Consider the following 23,523-nt stretch of genomic DNA (forward strand, 5'->3'; position numbering starts at 1 on the left):
ACATAAATTTATCCACTAACCATTCAGAAACGTCCGGTTTCATTCTAAAAGTTGTAACTTCTTCCTGAGTCTCTCCATCAGTGTCGACTCCGGTTTGAACAATGTAAGGCTGAACACCGTTACTGACAATCCTCATTTTGGCTGCGTGAGATTCTCCAGCTTTGTTGTTGAGCAACCAAAGCTCGAGCTGTTAAAGCTCGGCCCTCTTCTGGAAAGGGGGCCGGGAGCAGCGGCTCATTTGCATTTAAAGGGACACACTCAAAAAAAACGTGTTGCTCACACCAAAATAGGGGCAAATTTGACAAGCTATAATAAATGATCTGTGGGGTATTTTGAGCTGAAACTTCACATTCTGGAGACACCAGATACTTATATTACATCTTGTGAAAAGGGGCATTATAGGTCCCTTTTAAATAATATTTTTTTACTTAAATAAAACCACTTAATTTGGATGTTACCATTTTTTCAGTGCATAAGGAATAGTAAAATCTCTTAAGCAACAGGTTTTGTTGATGCAGCTATGTTTTTAAGAGTGTATATATGTTCCTCTCGCAGTGTAAACATGAGTAATATACATGTACATCAGATGGACACAGACAGATATGGCAGTTGTGAGTTCTCTCTCTCTCTCTGTCTTCTTCCTTCACTTCCCTTCATCTTCAGGCTTGGCCCATGGTGATGTTCTCTGTCTTTAATAAGCTGTTCTTATGCTAACACAGAGTGACGCGGGCCAGCGGCCCTGCACAGTAAGACCTCTGTTTCTGTGTGTGTGTGAGAGAGATGGTCAAGGTTTTAAGATTGTGCATCTGTTTTTATGGAATGGATGAAGATTGTGTGTGTGTGTGTGTGTGTGTGTCCTGTCAGAGTGCTTTAGTCTGTGTTCTGAAATCTGAAACAAACAGAATCAAGTGTCTGTATATCAAAATGTAAAGTAACTAGACTGAAAAGTAAACTTTTTGAAGACTGTCACTTTGGGAAATGTTACTTACGAGTGAAATTCACAGAAATATCAACCCCAAAAAATCACAAGAAACAAAATAAGAAATTACATTTTTGGCATAAAAGAAATGAAGCCTTTTTTCTTTTCTTTTTTCATAGTGATGTCATTATTTTTATCCCAGTTAAGCACATTTCCCACCAAAATTCTCAATGCATCCAGAAGTTTTACTTTTTAGTAACTCCCTATAGAAATGTGATTCTCAATAAATTCTTTTTATGGTGATAGTCATTTTTTTCATTAGTTCCAAAGTACAGTGGCAGTAAAACAATTACTTAAAAATGTAATATATATATACACAGTACTGTGCAAAAGTCTTAGGCCACCATTAGATGTTGTTTTAGCAATGGTATAATGGTATAATTATTATTTTTCAGTCTTTTTATTAGAATATAACCAGAAAATACAGGAAATTTGTATGCAGTATTAAAAAACAGAAAACAAAATGACTTCTATAGGCTAAAGTGGCAAGTATTTAGTGACCTCCCCTTACACTTGAGCAATAGCAGGAACCCGCTCTTAAACCTAAACAGAACGGAAAAGGACTGGAAGGCCAAGAAAACTTTCAAAATCTGAGAAGTTTCTCAGATTTTCTTCTTTGAAAAAATGGAAGAAGTCCAGGAGGTCACACCACATACTGATTGCTTAAAGAAGCCATTTTGTGTACACATTTCCTGTATTTTCTTTTTGTATAATAAAGACCAAAAAATAAATCTGGATGGTCATTAAAACATTGCTAAAACAACAAAGCTGCTGGTGGCCTAAGACTTTTGCACTAGATAGATAGATAGATAGATTGAGAATAGAACATTTCCTATTGGTCGTAAAATAGGCATCATCATCAAGCTTTTACTTTGACTTTGAGGTGACCCAGAGATGTTCTTGGCAGTTTTCATGAGATCCGCCCTAACAGCATTTTGAATGAATGATTTGCATGGGATGGCCGGCAACAGTGAAGCATTTGAGTCCATTTACTGGGAGTAACTGTGTGTATGTGTGTCCTGTAGATATTTTCCCTAGAACTCTCTCTCTCTCTCTCTCTCTCTCTCTCTCGCCTACGGGCGCGTCCACATCATAACACACTGTCGCTGGTCGAGTCACCCAGCCCTATCACACCAACTCAGCTGGAAAACACCCACCAAATGAGAAGTGACAGCTGCTTTGTGTGTGTTTGTCAGCGAGCGTGGATTACGGGGTGTATGCCGGCACTTATTTGATATACTGAATTTGACTTCTTAAAGTATGGGATAAAAGTGCACATCAAGGCTTGAAATGAGTGAATAAGCGTGTTTCCATGAATTCTTGGCAACAGTTGTAATCATTTTCATTAATAAAATTAACAAACATGACTCAATCATGTTCTATATTCATTGTTCTCCCAAACATGACATTTCTGCCATCATTTAGTCACTCTCATGTTGTTCCAATCTTGTGTGAAACACAAAGGTCCATGCAATAAAAGTCAATGGCTTACAATGTTGTTCGATTCCTAAAGTTTTTCGAAAATATCTCTATGCAGAAGAATAAAATGCATACACGTTTGGAACGACATAAGGGTGGGTAGGCTAAATAATGACATTTACTGATGATGATGATGATGATTTTTGGGTGAACTATCCCTTTAAACTTTGTAAGCGCTCTGATACTGTATATCCTCTTGTATTTCTGCTGAACATCTGAGATTCTCCAGATGCAGAATTATTAAGTCTTAATAAAAATGTACTCAATTAGCCTATAACTTAAAGGGTTAGTTCACCCAAAAATTAAAATAATGTCATTTATTACTCGCCCTCATGTCGTTCCACACCCGTAAGACCTTCGTTCATCTTCTGAACACAAATTAAGATATTTTTGATGAAATCCGATGGCTCAGTGAGGCCTCCATTGACAGCAAGATAATTAACACTTGCAGATGCCCAGAAAGCTACTAAAGAAACATTTAAAACAGTTCATGTGACTACAGTGGTTCAACCTTAATGTTATGAAGTGACAAGAATACTTTTTGTGCGCCAAAAAAACAAAATAACGACTTTATTCAACAATATCTAGTGATGGGCAATTTCAAAACACTGCTTCATGAAGCTTCGAAGCTTTACAAATCTTTTGTTTTGAATCAGTGGTTCGGAGCGTGTATCAAACAGCCAAAGTCACGCCCCCTAGTGGTGAACCATTGAAATTTCAAAACACTTAAGACGTAACGAAGCCTCGTTTACTGAAAACACGTGACTTTCACGCGCCGAACCACTGATTTCAAACAAAAGATTCGTAAAGCTTCATGAAGCAGTTTTTTGAAAAAAAAAAATATTAATTTGTGTTCCGAAGATAAACTGTCACGGGAATAATACGCGGATGCAAGTTGCAAGTAAAATCTCTTTATTGAGAAAACCACAGAGTCCAACACGTTGCAGCCAGCAGGAGAGTGGTGACACAGGGACTTCGATGGGCAGTCCTGAACAGAAGAGTGAAGACCGTGTGTAGAGTATCCAGAGTGAAGGGAAAACACCAGGTGAGTAATCCAAACGGGACTGGAACCGGAACAGCACGACACGATGACTCAGACAGAGGAACACACAGGATAACAGGAAGCAGCACGGGCGATATCCAGCAACGATCTGACAAACATGGGACGAAAGACAGGGCAATAAATAGGCTGGTAGATGACATTCAGCTGCCGCTGATCACTGGTAATCAGCGGTGACGCCCACATGAAACAATCAGCGTGACGAACACACACACACACACACACACACACACACACACACACAAACACACAAGACCAGAATGAGACAGCGGATTACCAACCGTGACAGTACCCTCCCTCCTAGGAACGCCTCCTGGCGTTCCCAGACGAACCTACCTGTCGATTGTAATCATCGATAAGGGAGTGATCCAGGATGTCCCTAGCAGGAACCCAACTTCTCTCCTCCGGACCGTAACCTTCCCAGTCCACCAAGTACTGGAATCCGCGTCCCCTCCGTCTCGAGTCCAGAATACGGTTTACCGAATATGTAGGTTCCCCGTCTACGAGTCGCGGCGGTGGGGGAACCGGGGCCGGCGGATTAATGTGTGAATGAAACACGGGTTTAATCTTTGATACATGGAAGGCGGGATGTATTCTCCTGTACGCCGGAGGAAGTTTGAGTCGGACAGCCACCGGACTAATAATCTTGGTGACAGGGAACGGGCCAATAAATTTGGGAGCTAACTTGTTAGATACGGAGCGGAGCGGAATGTTCTTGGTAGAAAGCCACACCTTTTGACCCACGACGTATACGGGAGGCTTCGACCGGTGGCGATCGGTCTTAGCCTTGGTGCGCGCCCCCACCTGAAGGAGAGTCTCACGGGCTCTACTCCAGGTGTGGCGGCACCTCTGGACGAAGGCGTGAGCGGAGGGGACCGCGACTTCGGATTCCAGACTGGGAAAGATAGGTGGCTGGTAACCTAAGCTACATTCAAACGGAGAGAGGCCCGTGGACGACACTGGTAACGAGTTATGAGCGTACTCAACCATAGAGAGTTGCTGACTCCAGGAGGAAGGATTCTTGGATACCAAACATCGCAACACTCTCTCCAAATCCTGGTTGGCTCTCTCGGTTTGGCCATTGCTTTGAGGATGGAACCCCGAAGACAGACTGACAGTCGCACCCAGTAACTTACAAAACTCCTGCCAAAATTTGGACACAAATTGGGGACCCCTGTCGGAAACCACGTCCATCGGGAGGCCATGTAACCGAAAGACGTGATCTACAACAGTTACCGCTGTCTCCTTGGCAGATGGTAATTTAGGCAAGGGAATAAAATGAGCCGCCTTCGAGAACCGGTCCACTACGGTCAAAACGACTGTCTTTCCCTGGGAGGGTGGGAGGGCGGTAATGAAATCTAGCGCAATGTGGGACCAGGGTCTCGAAGGGACAGACAGCGGTTGGAGTAACCCATCTGGGGGTCGATTGGAAGTCTTACCAGTGGCACAAACCGAACAAGCCAAAACAAAATTGCGAATGTCGTGAGCCATCAATGGCCACCAGAATCGTTGCTTGACCAAAAAACTGGTGCGATTTACTCCTGGATGACAAGCAACGTTGGAACAATGTCCCCACTTGATAACGTCGGACCGTAACCCCTCCGGCACAAATAAACGATTCGGTGGGCAACCGAGCGGAGGCGTTACCCCTTCTAAGGCCGTACTGACCCTCGATTCGACCTCCCATGTAAGAGTGGAGACCACTAATGTCTCAGGTAAAATACACTCGGGAGTAGACGGGCGTTCGGAAGGATCAAAAATACGTGACAAAGAATCGGGTTTGATATTCTTGGAACCCGGGCGGTACGAGAGAGAAAAATCAAATCGTCCGAAAAAAAGTGCCCACCGAGCCTGCCTGGAGTTAAGTCTTTTAGCAGACCTGATATATTCCAGGTTCTTATGATCAGTCCAAACGATAAAAGGTACCCCCGAACCTTCTAACCAATGACGCCATTCTTCCAACGCTAATTTGACCGCCAACAACTCTCTGTTACCAATGTCATAATTACGTTCGGCGGGTGATAAACGATGGGACAAAAACGCGCAGGGATGCATCTTGTCGTCAGTGGAAGAACGTTGAGACAGAACTGCACCTACCCCCACCTCTGACGCATCGACCTCCACCACGAACTGACGTGAAGGATCAGGGGCTATGAGAATGGGGGCCGAAACGAAGCGGCTCTTAAGTTTGGCGAATACAGCCTCAGCTGTATCGGACCACCTGAACGTAGTTCTGGGGGAGGTCAAGGCGGTCAGAGGCGCGGCTAGTTGGCTGAAATTACGAATGAAACGCCGGTAAAAATTGGCAAACCCCAGAAACCTCTGTAGGGCCTTACGGGAATCTGGACTTGGCCAATCTACCACAGCCTTAACCTTGTCAGGGTCCATACGTACTCCCTCAGACGAGACGATGTATCCTAGAAAAGAAACAGACTGTGCATGAAAATCGCATTTCTCCGCCTTGACAAAAAGCCCATTCTCTAGCAGCCTCTGAAGCACTCGCCTGACGTGCTGAACGTGTTCCTGGAGAGAAGAAGAAAAAATCAATATGTCATCCAGGTAGACATATATGAACTGGTCAACCATATCTCTCAACACGTCATTGACGAGTGCCTGAAAAACCGCTGGGGAGTTGGACAACCCGAAGGGCATGACCAAGTATTCGAAGTGCCCCCTAGGGGTGTTAAAGGCGGTTTTCCACTCATCCCCCTTCCGAATGCGAACCAAATGATAAGCGTTACGTAAATCCAATTTTGTGAAAACGGATGCTCCCTGCAACCTCTCGAAGGCTGAAGACATCAACGGCAAAGGATAAGTATTCTTTACCGTGATGTTGTTCAGTCCTCGGTAATCAATACAAGGTCGCAAGGAACCATCCTTCTTCCCCACAAAAAAGAACCCCGCCCCCGCAGGAGAAGAGGAAGGTCGGATGAACCCCGCTGCTAGAGAATCAGAAATATATTTCTCCATGGCCTCCCTCTCGGGAACAGAAAGAGAGTAAAGTTTGCCTTTAGGTGGAGATTTACCTGGCAGTAAATCTATAGCACAGTCATAGGGACGATGCGGAGGGAGAGAAGCCGCACGGGACTTACTGAACACTTCCTTCAGATCCAGGTACTCCACGGGCACGTTTGATAAATCCGCCGCCTTCTCCTGAAACACAAAAACAGACACAGGCGGACAAGCAGACACAAGACAAGACTCGTAACACTGTGTGCTCCATTCAGAGATAGAGTGTTGGCGCCAATCCACCCTGGGGTTGTGTTGACTAAGCCAGGGATGACCAAGAACTATGGGTGCCAGAGGGGAGTCCAAGAGGAGAAACGTGATGGTTTCAGTGTGGTTGCCTGACGTAGTAAGAGTTATGGGACAGGTAGTAAGGGAGATGCTGGGGAGTTCCTGTCCATTAAGAGCATTAACGGAGATCTGTCTGGTGAGAGGTGTGATGGGGAGATGAAATTTCTGAGCGAAATGAATGTCCATGAAATTACCTTCGGCTCCGGAGTCCAGTAAGGCTTGGCAGGTATGTGTGTGGTTGGCCCATCTCAGTCTTACCGGAAGGAGAGTGGATGGTGAGGACTTCTCAGCAGAGATCCCACCCGATAGTAGCCTCTTCATTACTATCGGGCTTGTTCTTTTACTGGACACGCATGTAAAAAATGGCCCGCTCCTCCGCAGTACAGACATAGTCCTCGGGACCTCCGCCTCTCTCTCTCCTCCCGGGAAAGCCGAGCTCTCCCTACCTGCATGGGCTCGGGATCAGCGATGGGACCGACCGTGTCTCCCTCATTGGTTGATCGACCTTCCGCGCCTCTCAGTCTTTGGTTAGACTGAGTGTACCGCTCCAGGCGGTTAAGACGAGCATCCACTCGCAATGCCAGGTCGATAAGTCCGTTGAGACTCTGGGGAAGGTCCAAGATGTAAATCTCCCTTTGGACACGGTCGGCCAGCCCATGCAGGAACATGTCCCACTGAGCCTCCTCGTTCCATCTGCACTCTGCCGCCAACGTTCTGAACTCGATAGAGTAGTCGGCTACTGTACGATCACCTTGTCTTAGTTCCGCGAGGAGTCTGGCAGCGTCCTTGCCTGCCACAGCACGGTCGAAGACCCTCTTCATCTCGGCGGCGAGTGCCTGGAACGAGGTGCAGCATGGATCCTTGTTCTCCCACACCGCCGTTCCCCATAGTGCCGCCTGACCCGTGAGGAGGGTGAGTACAAACGCCACCTTGGACTCTTCTCTCTCAAAGGTCCGGGGCTGTAGGGAAAAATGCATAGAACACCGTGTAAGAAAGGCTCTGCAAAAATTGGGCTCACCAGCATAGCTCTGAGGAACAGGTAGGCGTGGCTCAGGTTGGACACCCGGCTCCGGTGGTGTGGGGGGAATTGGCGGTGTGGGCGGCGCAGCGGGATTTCTCAGAAGTTGTAATTGTTGGGAGAGCTCGGACACCTGCGTCACGAGCGCTTGCACAGCGCGCCCTGTGGTGGTGATACTCTCCTGCTGCTGGTCCATACGAGCGATACTGTGGTTGATGAACTCAGTCAGTGAAGCTGAACTTGCTGCATCCATAATGTTGGTCAGATCGTTCTGTCACGGGAATAATACGCGGATGCAAGTTGCAAGTAAAATCTCTTTATTGAGAAAACCACAGAGTCCAACACGTTGCAGCCAGCAGGAGAGTGGTGACACAGGGACTTCGATGGGCAGTCCTGAACAGAAGAGTGAAGACCGTGTGTAGAGTATCCAGAGTGAAGGGAAAACACCAGGTGAGTAATCCAAACGGGACTGGAACCGGAACAGCACGACACGATGACTCAGACAGAGGAACACACAGGATAACAGGAAGCAGCACGGGCGATATCCAGCAACGATCTGACAAACATGGGACGAAAGACAGGGCAATAAATAGGCTGGTAGATGACATTCAGCTGCCGCTGATCACTGGTAATCAGCGGTGACGCCCACATGAAACAATCAGCGTGACGAACACACACACACACACACACACACACACACACACACACAAACACACAAGACCAGAATGAGACAGCGGATTACCAACCGTGACATAAACGAAGGTCATACGGGTTTGGAACGACATGAGGGTGAGTAATTAATGACAGAATTTTCATTTTTGGGTGAACTAACCATTTAAACATAAGTAAAAATTTTTGAAATAATTGTTGAATTATTGTAATATTTTTTCATTTTAAACAAGTCCCTCAGAAGTTTACTGAGGCCGTTGCCCATTGGTTATATTTATTTGTACTTGGTTTCACCACCACCACCAAAATAAAAATAATAATAATAAAGAAAAAAGATTTGTACTTAATATTTTTGTCTTGTTTTCCATTACAAATATCTACAAAAATATCTAAATCAATAAACATTAAGTTATTGATGGATCTACATTTTTCAGAAAACTTAATACCTTAAGTAATTTTGCTTCTCAAGTAAATTCATATTGATTCACGAATGTTTAAATATTTTACTGGAAAACAAGACAAAAAAAGTAAGAATATCCCGAGAATATGCAATCTGTCCCTTTAATTGACTGGAACAATCTGAAAGCACATTTCACACAATCAATATATCAAGCAAATCTAAATTACAGCTACAGTACTTGACATTAGATCACAGCACCGCTCCCGTTTGTCATTTACAGTTTGGAGGCTGCCAGAGCAGATAAACCATCAGCTGGCACTTTACATGACCCACATGCAGCCCACCTGCCAGTCTGAGCGCAGTGGGCTGGCGTCTCGCTCAGAGCTAAAGGTGAGATCTGTTCCGCGTCTGCTGTTAGAGACCTTCGGTGAACTCACGTCAAACTGAGACAGCTGCTGGTGTCATTGGCGATGAGAGGATGATGGCCAAACAAATGCCTTCATCTGCTTTGCACCACGTTTACCTGAAGCGGTGACATTGCAAACTGACATTTACATGAACTGAGTTCCGCAAAAGTCTGGGAGGAGATTGCTAAGATAATTCCACCAATCACAACCGGCCCCGCCCCTTCATCGCAGACAGAGAGCAACGGCCATCTTGTGTTTCCACATCACTTTAAACATTTTACGTAAATTGTGAAGTAAAGTTGTCGTTCCGGAACTATTCCAGCAGTGAGAGATTTATTTGGTTATTTGCTGTGACTGACAAATTTTTGTGGCAAATTCTTTTGTCTTTTGAAGTAAAAGAAAATTTCCTCCCTGTCGGCCAAAAAAGCATTTACTGATGCATTAGCAAAACAACAGCCAATCTTTGTTAAAGGCCCGCTGAAGTGTCTTGGAACGCGCAGCATTTTTCAATGTGTTGACGTGATTTCAACTGAAACAGGAAGACAGGGCGATATATCGAACAGCCCCGCCCCTTTTTTAAAATAGCCAATAGCGTTTTGTTTATATCACAGCTCGGCCAGAGCCGTTAAACTCAGTAAAACCTCTGTTTCCTTTTAATATCTAACCGTTTATCCTCCTTATCTCCTCTATATCACTTTAAAATACAGCATTCTGTGCAGAATTTAAATGGGTCCGATACCTTTCGTGGTCTGAGCCGACTCGCGGATATGATCCGCTCTGTGCTCTCGTGCTCCTGGGCCAGAGCAGACTGTGCTCGCGCTGCGGCGGTTCACGTTATACTAACGCGAAAACGGATTTCATTCACGTCAATGGAAATCATATTTACGCTGTCTGAAAAAATTGAGTGATGGCGAAAATAAACTTATTTTATTTCAGCTACACATTACAACATTTCTAACTTGATGTAGGCCTATTAAATAACTAAAACTGAAATAAAAATTATTATAATCTATATTGACATATTTGAATGAAACTGTAAAAATTACAAAAACAGCAAAACTAAAAAATAAATTAAAATGCATTTTATTATAAAAATACATTTAGGTTTTAATAAAATCGTATTCTATTTAACTAAAATAATTACAATAAATTACAACTAATTCAATTAAAGACTAATTCAAAATATTAATCAAATCTATAATAGTATCTAAATTCTACTAAAAATAATTATTTTAATAACCTTTGATTTTAAGTATTCTGCTTTTGCCAATACTATGCTTTAATGTGAAATGTGTTTGTGTTTTTTTCGGTCTAGATCGATGTAAAACATTGTATTTGTACAACTGTTGCTCAATTGATAACTTTTGTAGTATCAACAAACAGTTACTGAGATTTTGTTCTTTCCGATTAAAGTAGAAGGAGTTGCATGGCTAAAATAGCTGTTTGGGGGTGTTACAAATATGCCCACAATGTGATGACTTGCCTTATTAAATGGACTTTGAATATTGCTTAACACCAGAAAAACTAACAGTAAAAGTAATATATAGGAAAGTTCATCAAACCTTTTGCTGTTTCTGGCTGTGCAGCAGCAGCTTTTTCACAGATCCTTCTGAAGAATCCCAGTGTTACAGATTTAAGGGGCTAAAGCTTATTTTCATCATCAGTTTTATCATTTCAGTATGATCTCAACAGTTTGGATGACACATTTGATGTTGTAGAGGCTGTTATAAAAACTGTATTAAACTAGAGAGAAGCCCATGTGTGTGTGTGTGTGTGTGCAAAAAATTGCTAAAATTCATTTCACATGTGAAAAAGAAGGGGTTTCATGAAAGTCTTAAAGGCACAGCAGCAAAACAACCATGCAGGAAAATAGTCATGAAAATTTATGAACAAAATTATTACTGAAATTGTCATTTTTCCAACGTAGTAAATAAAGATTATTGGAGTACGTTTTACAAGAAAATAGTATTTCAGTCGTTTTACACTTTGTTTATTTCAATGTGTTACTTGCCATTCATTTGTAACTATGTGCAGGGTTGCCAGGTTTTCAACAAAACCTGCCCAATTGCTACTCAAAACTAGCCCAATCGCGTTTTCGATTGTTCCGGGAGGTTAAAATCTGAATTTTTAGTGGGGTTGCCCTGGTAAAATTTGCATTCCATGGTCTAAATATGTTATTTGGGGTCCTTTCAACCCACGGACATGAAAAAAACACATGGCAACAGTGTTAAAGTAGCCCAATTCCGTGTGAAAACTGCGGACTTGGCAACACTGACTATAAAATGTACTAGCAATTTCTGAGTGAAAATCATTTCAAAGTAAATCCTACAACATTTTTTTTCCGCGTATAAGTGCACCTCATGAAACATGTAAAATGTGTTATATGACTCCTTTAAAATATCTAGTACAATTTAAAGTTGGCATGAAACAGAAGTTGCGACAGTCCTTTCTTCCTTATTGTGGCGAAACTGCTTCACGAACAAGAAAAAAATGTAGAGCGGGACTTAATTTTGTCCATTTGGAATTGATTGGATGGTTATGGTTTGCTATTGGTGGATCTCATGTGAGTGACAGGTTGCCCCGCCCTCGCACAAGTGAACACATCATCAGAGAAAAGAATAGCTGTCGCTACAAGATGGAGGGGAAGTTATTTTGATTAAAGATTACAAGGCAGGTGAACAAAAAAAATGATGTGCACGAATAAATGATTTACAATAAATTCTGCACTATTCCAATAAAAAATAAGAATTGTCAATTTTGATTTCATAGGGACTTTAACAAGTGTACTTTGTGGTTTTTTGTTGTTCGTTTTTTAGCTTATGACAATTCCAAACTTTAAACAGAGATTCCTGGAATCGATACCATCTCTAAATAACATTACTGAAGATCTTGCACGGTCTACGATGAGAGCGCTGGTAATGTAAGCAGGTGTCCTGCTGTAGTCTCAAGTCTGTCTCGGTGAGATAAGAAAACTGGACTCATCAAAGGGGTGTGAAAATGCCATCGCAATCTTATTATGCACAAAAATCACCTTCATCTCTGCCTGTCTGAAAACAACCTCACACTGACATGATCCGGTGATTTACACTGCTTCAAACTAGCTGGGCTGACTGTTATCTTTAACAGCTTAATCCATTAACAATAAGAGATTATTCTATCCAAGCTGATGTTTTAAATACTTGCGATTGTGATTTGCTTTGGTAAAAGCTCAACAGGCTATGCATTATGTATTATCGTCATGTTTCATCATAATTTTCCCTGCGGGAAGCCTGTTATTGGCAGATCTCAGTCTATGAATTGTTTGTGTTGTGAGCGCAGACAGTTACCTTTCTCACCTGTCAGTCATCGGCTGTTTGTTTTCCATCCTCCGTGTTTTGATGTGTGCGTCGGCGGGTATCTTTGTGTCTGAGATGACATTCTGATTGCCATGACTCTAATTTGAGAATACACATAGACACCCCCAGAGCAAAGGGGCAGGGGCTTATGGGTAGACTGACCTCTCCTTGTTGTTTGGTTATTGGCTATTTAGCAGATGCTTCTTTTCATGCATAGCGACTTAAGTACACTTACAAGAAGGGCAGTCCTGGGGTTAAACGCCCTGCTCAAGGCCACAGTGGTCATAGGGCAACTTTCCAGGTCATCAGTTGCCCCTTCTGGGACCTGTTGTACAACTTTAGGGTTTCCCAGAGGTGCCCAGATTATTAATTAGCTTAAAGAAAGCTGACTTTCAACTGGAAGGGCCATATTTTACATCTAACTTATTAAATGGCTCTCTGAAATGCTTGATTCTGATTGGTCCGTCGCGACATTCCGAGGTCAATTATTTTCCCATAATGACCGTCACCAATATGTCTCTCATATCACGCTATGGATCACGCTCTCATTTCATTCAAAAACAGCTAGTGCTATTTGTTGCCTCTGTTATTGACTGTAAAATAAACTGGAGGACTTCAGTATTATGGTAATATTGCTAAAGTGTTCGTCTTGAGGCAATTGTTTTATACACTCTAATGGGTTATAATAAACAGGTAAGTTTTATATACATGTGAAATAGCTTCACGAACAAGAAGAAATGTAGGATGGGACTTGATTTTGTCCATTTGGAATTGATTGTATGGTTGTGGTTTGCTATTGGTGGATCTCATGTGGTGGATCTCACTATATCGTTATAGTTATCTTTATAGCTTTATAGCTATCGTTCTTGGTGTGAACGGGAGACCTGGCTTTTAACGTGATGGACGTGGGTTCGAATTCGCCTAGCTCGCATTTATTTTCAATAAAAATGAAAATAATGTTCTAAAAGTGAAAATAAACTGCAAACGAGTGTTTAATAGTATTAAAAGTGTTTATTGGGTAGGGTTTGTGGAAGGTGTAGGGAGGGTTTTTATACCTCCCAATAAGGAAGCATCCATATAATAATTTTAATAAATATATAATATGTACACTCTATGATATTATTGCATCCTGTTAATGTACAAACATACTGAGGTGCAAATAGTATCTGCCAATATAAAGTATATATAGCATCTAATTACTATTTACTATTATTGCAAAGAACTGATACTTTTACACTGTGTAAATAGAATCTATTGCTATTTTCACCTAGTGTAAATAGCTTATCGCTAATAAAATGCTGCTATTTTCACTTAGTGTAAATAGCATCTATAGCTATGAAAATATGCTATTTTCACTTAGTGCAAATAGCTGCTGCCTATTTCTTTCCCCTGTCATTACTTTTTTCTTCTAGTTTTGTGTTTGAGCTAATATAATTTTGTGTCTAAATATTTACTTATGTAGCCATGTAATAAGTGGGATAATGTATCCAGCCGGTTCTTATAAAAAAAAAATTACAATATTTTTCTGGATGTAGGTTGCATTTTCCCTTACATGTAAAACAGCTACTTACCAATTCCATGAGCCTCTGGCAAGTCCAGTGAGCGGTTTATCCTCAGAAGAACTTGTTATTGCAGAAGAAAACTGACATTGTCAGCTATCCAATGCCTTTTTTTAATGTGTACAATTTGCATCTGACGTTCAGTGGGCGGTCAGTGGCGGTGTCATCTGAGGCTGACACTAGTTTCTTCGTGTCGCCCATCACTTGAGATACAAATTATTGTGGCTGGAATGAATTTGCCTTATGAATTTTACAGGAAGGTGCCTTAATACTTTTTAGCATCCGCACACTTTTGACATTAAGCTTAAAGTCAACATCAAATGGCATTCAAAACCCATTCTGTTATGTGAAACGATGTTCAACTATGGGGAAAAAAGTAAGGCAGACTATTATGTCCATTTGATTGAATCAAGAAAAGTAGCTGTTTCAGAGTTTGGTGTTGATTCAAGACAACCATTTTTTCTTTGGAATTACAATAACTCATCCAAAAATCATTCAAAGTAAGACCGGGACCATGTATTATTAATGTAAATTCTGACTTCAAGTTGACTTTAAACAGAATGATTTGCTGTTACAACCATCTGGGCTTCTTTCTCCATTTAGCGTCTTGAAGATCGCTGTGAGCTATTCTACTTTGACATTAGGAGTTAATTATATCGTTTAACTGAGAGAGTTTCCCATTAATGAAAGAGCAGATATGGTGTACATTCTGGACGAGAGACTCAAAAATGTAATTAAAAAAACCCTCTAGGGTGGTAATGAATCTCTTGATATCTCCTCAAACATGTGCGATCTTTAATCTGTCCGTGGTCAGTGAAAATGAACCGTAGCGTGTCTCAGCGGTAGACCGACCATGTCATTTAAACTTCACATCTAAACATCTTGTTGTTTACATAACCAGCCCTCATCTCTCGTCTCCCTCCCGGCACTCATGCCAGCTCTGAGTCTTTCTCTCTCTCTCGTTCTGTTGTTTTGAAACACTGATCATCTCTGATTAGGCGGAAGTGCTTCCCTCCAGACATGTGGCATTTCACACTCATTATACCTAGCTGTGATCTCTCCTCTTTTCTTTATCATTAAAATCTGCCGTTTTCTCTCTTTATCTCTCTTGTTCTGATTTTCTTGTGTCTTTTTAACACAAACATCTACTCATTCATGACAAATAACAGCATATGCATGCGCAGAAAGGGGATTTTTTGTGTTTATTTATTTTTTTTAGCAAATCACAAAATGTTTTGGATGTGTTTACATCTGTATGTAGCAATGATGAAGAATTTGTAAACTACATTTTAAAGTCGGCATGAAACAAGTTGCGATAGTCTTTTGTGATGTATATCTGAGTAAAACGGCTTCTCGAATGAGAAAAAAATGTAGGGCGGGACTTGATTTTGTCAATGTGGAATTTTGGATGTTTGTGGTTTGCTATTGGTCGATTCAAATTTCCAACTTAAACTTTTGTAGCACAGATTTAAGTTTGGTCTCTTTTTAAAGAAGAATATTGCTGAAGTGAAAAAAGTATAAAAAAAAAGTGAAACAAAAAAAAAAACCTTAGAATTTTAAATGGAAAAAAATACTATTTTTAAATTTTATATGAAATATATATTTTCCAAAACATGTTTTACTCTAAAACTCTAAATCTAAACAAGTTGTGCTCCAAATTTGAGGTTGATATCTCAAAAAATGAGCTTCCAGTAAGATTTTGTTTGGGCGCAGTACCAAACGTTTCCACTAGATGAAATTTGTCTCCCATTAATTAGCAATTCAGTCATTTTTGACCACGAAAAATACAAGTGCGATTTTTTTTCAGGACCATTTAAACTTTTTGAACGCCATTTAACCTTTTCTTTTGTATGTGTTCACAAACCAAGTGCTAAAACCTTTGCCAAGTGCAGATAAAGTAAAAAAATTCTAAAAAAAAAAAAAAATGGAAAAAAACCCCAGCACATTTGACCGAAAAAATTTACGTTTGGTTTTTTAGAATATTTCACTGTAAATTAGGTAGACTATTGGGTAGACTATTTTACCCAATTTTAAAATATTTTACCCAATATAAAAACCATTTTCGGTAATTAAAATGAAGTTGATATATTAAATATAAATATTAGATGCAACACTTAAACTTAAAAAACTTAAAGAAACATATTTAAATTGAAATAAATATGTTTACGTTGAAGTACTACAATTATTAAAACTGAAATAAAAATAAATGAAAGCTAAATAGAAATATTTAAAAACAAAAACTAATAAAAATGACAAAAGCACATACCAAAAACTAAAAATGAAAACTGAAAACATAAAAATAAAATAAAAGCTAATTCAAAATATTAATGAAAACTAAAATAGTATATAAATTATATTAAAAATTAAACTACATTCTCTTATGAGAGTTAATTTTAAGTTAAGATGCAAACATACAGCAAACCACAGGACAGACACTCCAAGCATGACTTTACAATCAGTCGAGTGACCCAAAATGTTACAAAAATCCCATTTATTAGCAAAAGCAAAAATCTAGCTGTTACATTTAGAACAGAAGATATTTAGATACATTGTACAGGTCATGATTATTGTGATATATACAGTACATCGTTTTGGATATGTGCTCATCATTATAAATGAGATATCACTGTTACAGTTAGATCTCCATCCATTGTTAACTTTTAGTAGGCTAAGGGTTTTTTAATGGTAATATTAGCTAAGAAAGCCACATACTTCCTAATTATTAGTAAAAGCTACAATGAACGGATTTAGCTTTAGCTAAAAGCTGAAATGAATGCTGAGCTTTATTTGTGCTAGTATTTCCACATCCACACATCAATCACAAATACTATCATCTACAACGGACAAGGTGTAATTTACAGCAGTCAAAACCAGGTGCATACACTCATCTTATTAAGATTTTAGAGAATAATTTAACATCATTCACTTCACATTGTCGGACACATTGATTAACATCAGTGTAGATTACAGATTGATCATACATACAAAGACAACATCATAATGAAATATCAACACTCACTTGACTGGGTTTTCAATCAGGTACGACTCTGATGAAACCCTGAAGCCCTGCTCTCTCGTTCTGGTTGATTTCATGCATGTCTGTTGAAGGTTTCTGGGCAGATTCAAGAATCGAAAACCACTTCCTGTTGTGTTCTCTCCAGGCTGTTTTAAACCAAGTGCCTACTACAGCAAAACATACAGGGCCATTCCCTTCTGGGTGCATAATGAATCATTTGACCCTTTAAACAAATTATCTTGTGTTTTGTGACTCAGTTATGTGTGTATAGCTGTTAATTTCAGGTAAATAGCAGATTTACAACTTAAATCAATTAAGACCCCCTAATATCTCTTATCTATACAAACATGAGACTGATTTCAATGACCTCTTGACCTCTAGTCACTGTACAGAATAAAGCCAGCGAAAGTGCTGTACTTGTTGCTGTTTCCGCCGTGTGCCTTCCCACCATCCAGCTTGATGAAGATCTCGTCCCCAGGGTCCAGGTGTAGGATGACCGTGTTTGAGGCGTAGTCATAACTCTGATCCTGATCCTGGGCGATGGCACTGGCTCTCACCTGCAAAAAGAGAGAGAGAGAGAGAGGGGAACAAGAGATTATTTATCAGACCTTTTTTTTTTAAAGAAATGAATACTTTTATTCAGCAATGACACATTAAATTGATCAAAAACTGTCATGGTTTACACAAAAATATGAAGCAGCACAACTGTTTTTAACACCGATAATAATGTTTCTTGAGATGCAAATCAGCATATTAGAATGATTTCTGAAGGATCATGTGACACTGAAGACTGGAGTAATGATGCTGAAAATTCAGCTTTGATCACAGAAATAAATTACATTTTAAAAGATATTCAAGCAGAAAACAGTTATTTTGAATTAAAGTAATATTTCACAGTATTACTGTTTTTTTCATCAAATAAATGCAGCCTTGGTGCGCAGAAGAGACTTCTTTCAAAAACATTAAGAATTCTTAACAAACCCAAACGTTTGAATGGTAGTGTATGTTTGTACATACTTTGAATGGTAGTATATATATAATAAAAAAGAAAAAGCAAGAAAGTCATATGTGTTTTAAATGATATGAGGGTGAGTAAAAAAACAACTTTCATTTGTGCGTATGTTAAGTGTTTCTTTAAATCATTTCTTTAGGCGAGACTAATAGGATTTAAACACTATTTTTTTTATCATCACATTACTTTGATGGCATACTGTCTGACTCTCAAATTACTGGCTGTAGTTGTTTCCGGCAGAATAAAATGAGCTCAACATTTTTTAATGAATCTGTTTTAAATAGCTGATGGTTTATCTGTGCTTCTCCTAAAGCAGACCTTTTAAAAATCTAAATGATGAAAATGCAATCAGAACTAAAGCTGGAGGCAAACAAGCATTGGATGTTCCTCACTTCATTTAAATACATAAATCCTACAATGGAAATGTGGTGTCAAGCCTTTTTTACACACGCACTGTACTCTTCCTTCATTCAGGATTTCAACAATTCCGATAAAACTAACATGCATTAATATACGTAAGCAATAAGGTACGAGAGGCTGTGCTGTATCATGAATAAATCACGGCTGAAGGGCGTTGTTAGGCACGAAGCGAAGCGGAGTATAAAACGGCTTTTATAAAACGGTTACCACACAATACAAATATTAAATCCAAAAATATGTATCAACGCAACTTTCATGAAGTAAACTTTTTCTAAAGCCTTCCCTCCGCCGGAAAAAATAGTCCCTGACCGTGAACAGAAACAGAAGTTACATTATTACGCCATTAGATGGCAGCAAAGACTGTCTTTATGAGTGTGTCAGTCAGTAGCCAAGACTTTTACATTGAAAAGACTGAATTGTTGTGAACACGGAACAAGACGCAACTGAGAAATACTTTGACTAGCGTTGTCAGTCACGGGAAAAACCCTTAACTGTTAAAAGGACAAGATAATACATCGGACATTTAAACAGATTTTTTATTATGAACATAGGACTGACCTGAAGAATAATGCTAAATCTGAAAGCAGGTAATAAACTCGCTCACTCGATCTTTTTCTCACAATACTCTTCTACATAATACAGTAAGCTTCAATGAACAATATCAACTGAGAAGATACAGTTTACGTTGCTAAGAGTGGTTGCTAAGGGTGTTGTGTAGTGATACACAGAACCTTTGGGTGAAGCGGTCATAGCCGTATTTTATTGTGATAAAACACAGCTATTGACCAATCAGAATCAAGGACAGGAACTAACCGTTTTATAAAATTCAATACATAACATGAAAACTGCATTTAAAAAAAAATAAAAAAAAATACAGTAAAACAATTTATGCACATTCTCGGGGAATTTCACTAAGAAATGCCTACTGTTGTTTGCACATGCTTTCTGCACTGCATTCAGTAAACGGCAAAAACACAGCCATAAAATTATTGCTGAATGTAATCTTCATGGTGCAATCTGCTATACTTTACTCTGACTGCACAACATCACTCCACCACTGCAATGCAATCCAGTCAACTTAAATGCAAAATGGTCAGTTATTGGCATGTTTTGAGCAAAAGAAGCATAATTTATCATACCACTGTTGTCAGATTCTATTGCTGATTTACCATATGCAACTGAAACAATTTTTCAAACACTTTTGGTGCTCTGTATCTTAATTCAACTGCATAGAACCTCTAATTATATACCAATTGCCGGGGGTTTTACCAAGATGGCCACTGAGTGATCTGACTTGCCTTAAAAGAGACTTTGAAGAGGAACCCATATGCTCTGACATATTGGGCTGTTTCTCACTGGGAGATGTGGGTTTGCGTCCAGTCTGTCACATTCTCATCACATTCTCCCCTCTCTCCTCATTATTTCCGGCCTCTATAAATAAAACACTGCCCTCTCTCCTTTAAAACCAGTCAGGTTGGGTGAACAACTCTGAGTAGTTTTAAACCAATGGAAGAACAAGATTTTAATTGTTTATTTGGGAGCCTGAGAGGACAGACAATTTTGTCATTTACTTGTTTGATGGACAGAGGCCGAAGTCGCTCAAATATGAGGACATCAGTCAGATGGTGAAATGCTGTCGCTGTGGGCCATCACTCTCTGCGCTCATATGAGTAACACAGCTGACTCAAGCACACAGCATGCGTGGGTGTGTATTTATACATGTCTGAGGGTTCGTGTGTATCTGTGTGTTTGAACTGATATCCGTCATATGTGTTTCCATGTGCGTGAATGACCGAGCATGAGAGATTTATAATTAGAGCCCATTGCCTAGCTAAAGCTAAGGAGCTAAAAGATATATTCAGATTAGACATGTGTGCACAGTGTTTGTGTGTGAGTCACAGAGTTTTCGGAAATGTGTAGATGAGCAACTAAAACAGCAAGTCAAGACTTTAGTTGATGTCACAAAGATACCCAAGTGTTTAAAGCGACACACACGCACCCGGCCATCCATGTGATGTAAAAGAAAATGTGATTCATCAGACCAGGCCACCTTCTTCCATTGCTCCGTGGTCCAGTTCTGATGCTCACATGCCCACTGTTGGTGCTTTCGGCGGTGGACAGTGTATTCTGCACAATGCACTGTGTATTCTGACACCTTTCTATCAGAACCAGCATTAACTTTTTGAGCAATTTGAGCTACAGTAGCTCGTCTGTTGGATCGGACCACACAGGCCAGCCTACGCCCCCCAATGAGCCTTTGGCCGCTCATGACCCTGTCGCCGGTTCACCACTGCTCCTTCCTTGGACCAATTTTGATAGATACTGACCACCGCAGACTGGGAACACCCCACAAGAGCTACAGTTTTGGACATGCTCTGACCCAGCATGTATGTATGTATATATATAAAAAGAGTGAAATGCCTTTAAAATGTCCATTTATGTTCTCTTTTTTACTTTTCATTGAACAGTTCATTATAAAAAATAATACAGAAAATTAAAAAGGTATTTAAAAACTATTCAAAATAATAACTAATAAAAAATGGGGGAAAAAAACTAATAAAAAAGTGTGATATATATATCCCACATCCCAAAATCATGAAGCAGGCCTCAGTGCATATTCTGATGTCATTTTTAAAGTATTTATTTTGTGTGTGTGAACAACTCATACTAAATGTGTGTTTGAATGGCCGTAGGTGTTTGAGAAGGGCCCTGATTCAGAATGACACACAGGGATGCCAGAAGACGAGTATAGTATGTACACACACATGCAGCAGCCCTTCTGACTAGAGGCGAACTCTTGATTCAGTGAAATCTTTTCTTGTTTACAGTTTACGTTGACCATAGACACGAAAGGAATTCATCTCAAACATGAAACTGACCTTTGCTGGAAAGCAACCCTAAATGCACTCACTGTGAATATTCAAATTGAAACCCAGTGGAGTGGGATTATTCAGAAACTCGAGGAATTACATCCCTGTGGCAGTCTGTGTTTCGTCAGTGTTATGTAATTTATGCATTGCATATGCTGCCGGAAAAATATGCACCTTTCCATTAAAACAGACCTTTTCAGACTGACAAAGTTAGCTAAATTTGTTGTCTGTAGTCATTATAACTAACATTATATAAAAAACAGTCTATAATAAATGTCATCATTCAGAAAGCTTGGTAAACATATGATACCCCTTTTCTTCTTCCCTGCATGAGAGCTGTATAGGCATTTTTCATGGTCAGATACGGCATGAACAGCACATGTTGGATGTACAACATAAAATTGACTAAAAAGTTCAAATATGTAAATAAAACAACATATATATATAGACCTTAATGTTTGAGGGTTATACATACAGTAGACTGTAAAAACTGAAAATGTGCTACTGTTAAGGAGGTATTCCTACCTAACATGGTTCTTAAAAATGAGTTTCAATAGTAATTAATATTCTTGATTCCTTTTCACAGTGTAGTAAAATATATCATTATGAATATTATAATGTCTTTTCATAAATCTCAGTAAGATTGTGAAAGCCCCTACCTGTCCGTTTTTCAGAAGATCTGCCCACATACTGGTTCCATCCCCTCCTCTCATGAGGACGTTGTATGTGAAGAAGTACGTCCCTGGAACCTTGCACACAAATTTCCCAGTCGATCCATCATAGTTATTCCCAATGTTTGTAACTACGTCGTCAAACCTCAGAACCTCATAGCCCTCCTGCGGGTTTCGCAGACCTGCGTAGAAGGCCACGCGGGGTCCCATGGTATAAACTGCTGTGCCCATTCCGGTAGCTGTTCTTCCACCCAGAGCGAAGATCTCCGGTCGCTCTGTGTGGTTTTTATTTCCCGGTGGCCCCATTGGTCCTGGAGGACCAGGCTCTCCAGGTGGTCCTGGGGGTCCTGGAGGTCCCGGTAGCCCTGGTTTTCCTTGCCGGCCAGGTTTGCCCTGTGGTCCGTGGGCATAGGTCGGCAACGGGGGTCCCATGCTATGATCAGTCAGTGCCTCGGCTTCCAGTTGCGTATTAGTGATAGCTGTTCCCGTACCGATACCGGCTGTAGTGCCAGTTTTTTCCAAGAACGGATCGCAGACCATTCGGCAAGTGCCCAGCATCTCGTACTGACCTCCGTTTTCGCTGCTGCCTGCCACATGAACCAAAACAGGAATGAGGACCACCAGTACCAAGAGCAGCATCACGGCCACGCCAGCCCCCAGCAGGGTCTTCCGTCCCAGGCTGAAACGGGAAAGGGGCTGGGCCGCCAGCGCGGAGCTCTCACCACAAGTCGGAATATTGACCTCTGGAAGTGAGAGGGAACAAGCTCCCTCAATGTCAGGTGCTCACGGAGATGAGAAGGGAAATGAGAACCACCAAGGATTTGAGATGAGTGTGTGTATGTCTTTCCTGCTTGAAAGAGAGAGAGAGAAAAAGAGAGAGAGAGAGAAAGAGAGAGAGCATTCACTGTTTCAGCAGGTGAGTGGAGAGAAGTGTTTGGGCGTTGAGGAAGGAAGTAGGATTGAGAGAGACAGAGCGAAAGAGAGAGAGAATGCCCTTCTAGTGTGTTTCTTTGTATGACTCAAAAAGGACAAGTGGGAGGAGGCTTTCTGCAAATGAAGAAACAGTGGGAGAGCGAGAGAATAAGAGAGAAAGAAGGGGTATTTGGGGAAACCCAATGCCAAGGAAATCTCAAAGTCCTTTAAGTGTGTTTTATTGTGCAGTCTTTTGAAATATGATTTGATTTTCCACTTGTTGAACTGCAAGACTTGATGGGAGGGTTAAGACATGGTGGCTAGATAAAGCACGAGAGGAGAGGGAAGATGAGGAAGAGATAGTCCGTTTCTCTGTCTGCGTGATGGTCAAGTAAATATGACAGGATGCATTCTAAGTG

General features: G+C 40.5%; 1 protein-coding gene and 1 long non-coding RNA gene across 2 annotated transcripts; one reads left to right on the plus strand and one right to left on the minus strand.

Annotated features, from left to right (window-relative positions):
* Positions 1-16,688: 16,688 nt before the first annotated feature.
* On the minus strand, positions 16,689-23,217 carry LOC127506361 (C1q-related factor-like). Its single transcript, XM_051882771.1, has 2 exons — positions 22,181-23,217; positions 16,689-17,776 (listed from the first exon to the last, which is right to left on the minus strand). Exons 1-2 carry the CDS (start codon positions 22,829-22,831, stop codon positions 17,597-17,599), a joined length of 831 nt encoding a protein of 276 aa, XP_051738731.1. The 5' UTR covers positions 22,832-23,217; the 3' UTR covers positions 16,689-17,596.
* On the plus strand, positions 20,554-21,882 carry LOC127506362 (uncharacterized). Its single transcript, XR_007927961.1, has 3 exons — positions 20,554-21,038; positions 21,345-21,402; positions 21,480-21,882. It is a non-coding gene; the product is annotated as an uncharacterized LOC127506362 (long non-coding RNA).
* Positions 23,218-23,523: the final 306 nt, after the last annotated feature.

Source organism: Ctenopharyngodon idella, chromosome 23 (genome assembly GCF_019924925.1).
Source record: "Ctenopharyngodon idella isolate HZGC_01 chromosome 23, HZGC01, whole genome shotgun sequence".
Lineage (NCBI taxonomy): Eukaryota > Metazoa > Chordata > Actinopteri > Cypriniformes > Xenocyprididae > Ctenopharyngodon > Ctenopharyngodon idella.